We start from the raw sequence: 972 nt of genomic DNA on the forward strand, positions 1-972 counted from the left end.
AACCAATGGCTTCTCTCGGCACTTTCCTCTGTCCTCCTCCTCGGTATGGATCAACGCTATTACTATTGTTGTTATAACTACTCCTTTGTTGTTGTTGTTGTTGATGACTCTCGTAGCTCCCTAATTGATGGTTATTAGGGTATTGATTTGACGAGGGTTTTGATGGAACTACGGATCTCTGGTTCTGATTTTGTTGGCTCTGGATCTTTTTATTCTGGACTGGCTCGGCCGAAACCTTCTTATGATCATCGCGAGGCTTCTTTAACTCGGTTCCTGGAGATTTAGTGAATTGAATGTTGCTTGTGGCGGTTGCAGCCGTAGATGTGCTTTTCTGGCTACCGTTATCGGCTGCGGTAGATTTCTTGGACCACAAGCCACGTCTACCAAACATTACAGTCAATAAACCACAACCTGATCTTCTCTCCGCCGCCGCGGCCACCTTGTTCGCCTCCATCTCAAGAACCGGCCTTGGAATGGGAAAACCCTATCCCTCCCAAAAGAACAATTAAATTAAGATTCAGAAATAAAAGAAGAAGAAGAAGACGATGGTGAGATTTGAAACACAGAAATTAATGGCGATGAGAAGGGAGAGATCTCATGTTGTTAAAAAGAGGAATAGAGGAGAAAGATGTGATTAGGCTTTTCTCGGCCGGACGGTAAAGAGGAACGAAGATTCTTCCGTTTCGTGTTTTGTATTGGTGTCATTAATTTTATATTAAGTGTCATCATGATTTTTTGGTTTTACTATGGAAAGGAAAAATAAATAAAAGAATTAGGTGAAAAAAAGAAAGGAAAAGAAACGACTGGATTACTATATGTTTATGCATTTTTTGTTATTCGATGTCAAATGAGTTGGTAGTGAGCTTGAAAAATTGATGACAATTCATTATTATTGGTTAAATTCACCACAACTCTATTCTGTTTTCATCTTTTTTTTTCTCTCCGTCAACTCTTACCTTTTTTTTTTTTTTT

At 39.1% G+C, this 972-nt stretch overlaps 1 protein-coding gene across 2 annotated transcripts in view; it reads right to left on the reverse strand.

The window, feature by feature from the left end:
• Positions 1 to 714, reverse strand: part of LOC104762683 (inactive TPR repeat-containing thioredoxin TTL3-like) — a 3,881-nt gene extending 3,167 nt beyond the window's left edge. The window contains exon 1 of one of the 2 annotated variants that reach the window (XM_010486020.2): positions 440 to 714. In XM_010486020.2, coding sequence (XP_010484322.1) covers positions 440 to 454 — 15 coding nt within the window. In that variant the 5' untranslated portion in view covers positions 455 to 714. Of the gene's footprint in view, positions 1 to 313 lie in introns of both variants that reach the window. The other variant, XM_010486019.2, reaches the window with a different exon arrangement.

The sequence above is a fragment of the Camelina sativa genome, chromosome 18, assembly GCF_000633955.1.
Source record: "Camelina sativa cultivar DH55 chromosome 18, Cs, whole genome shotgun sequence".
Lineage (NCBI taxonomy): Eukaryota > Viridiplantae > Streptophyta > Magnoliopsida > Brassicales > Brassicaceae > Camelina > Camelina sativa.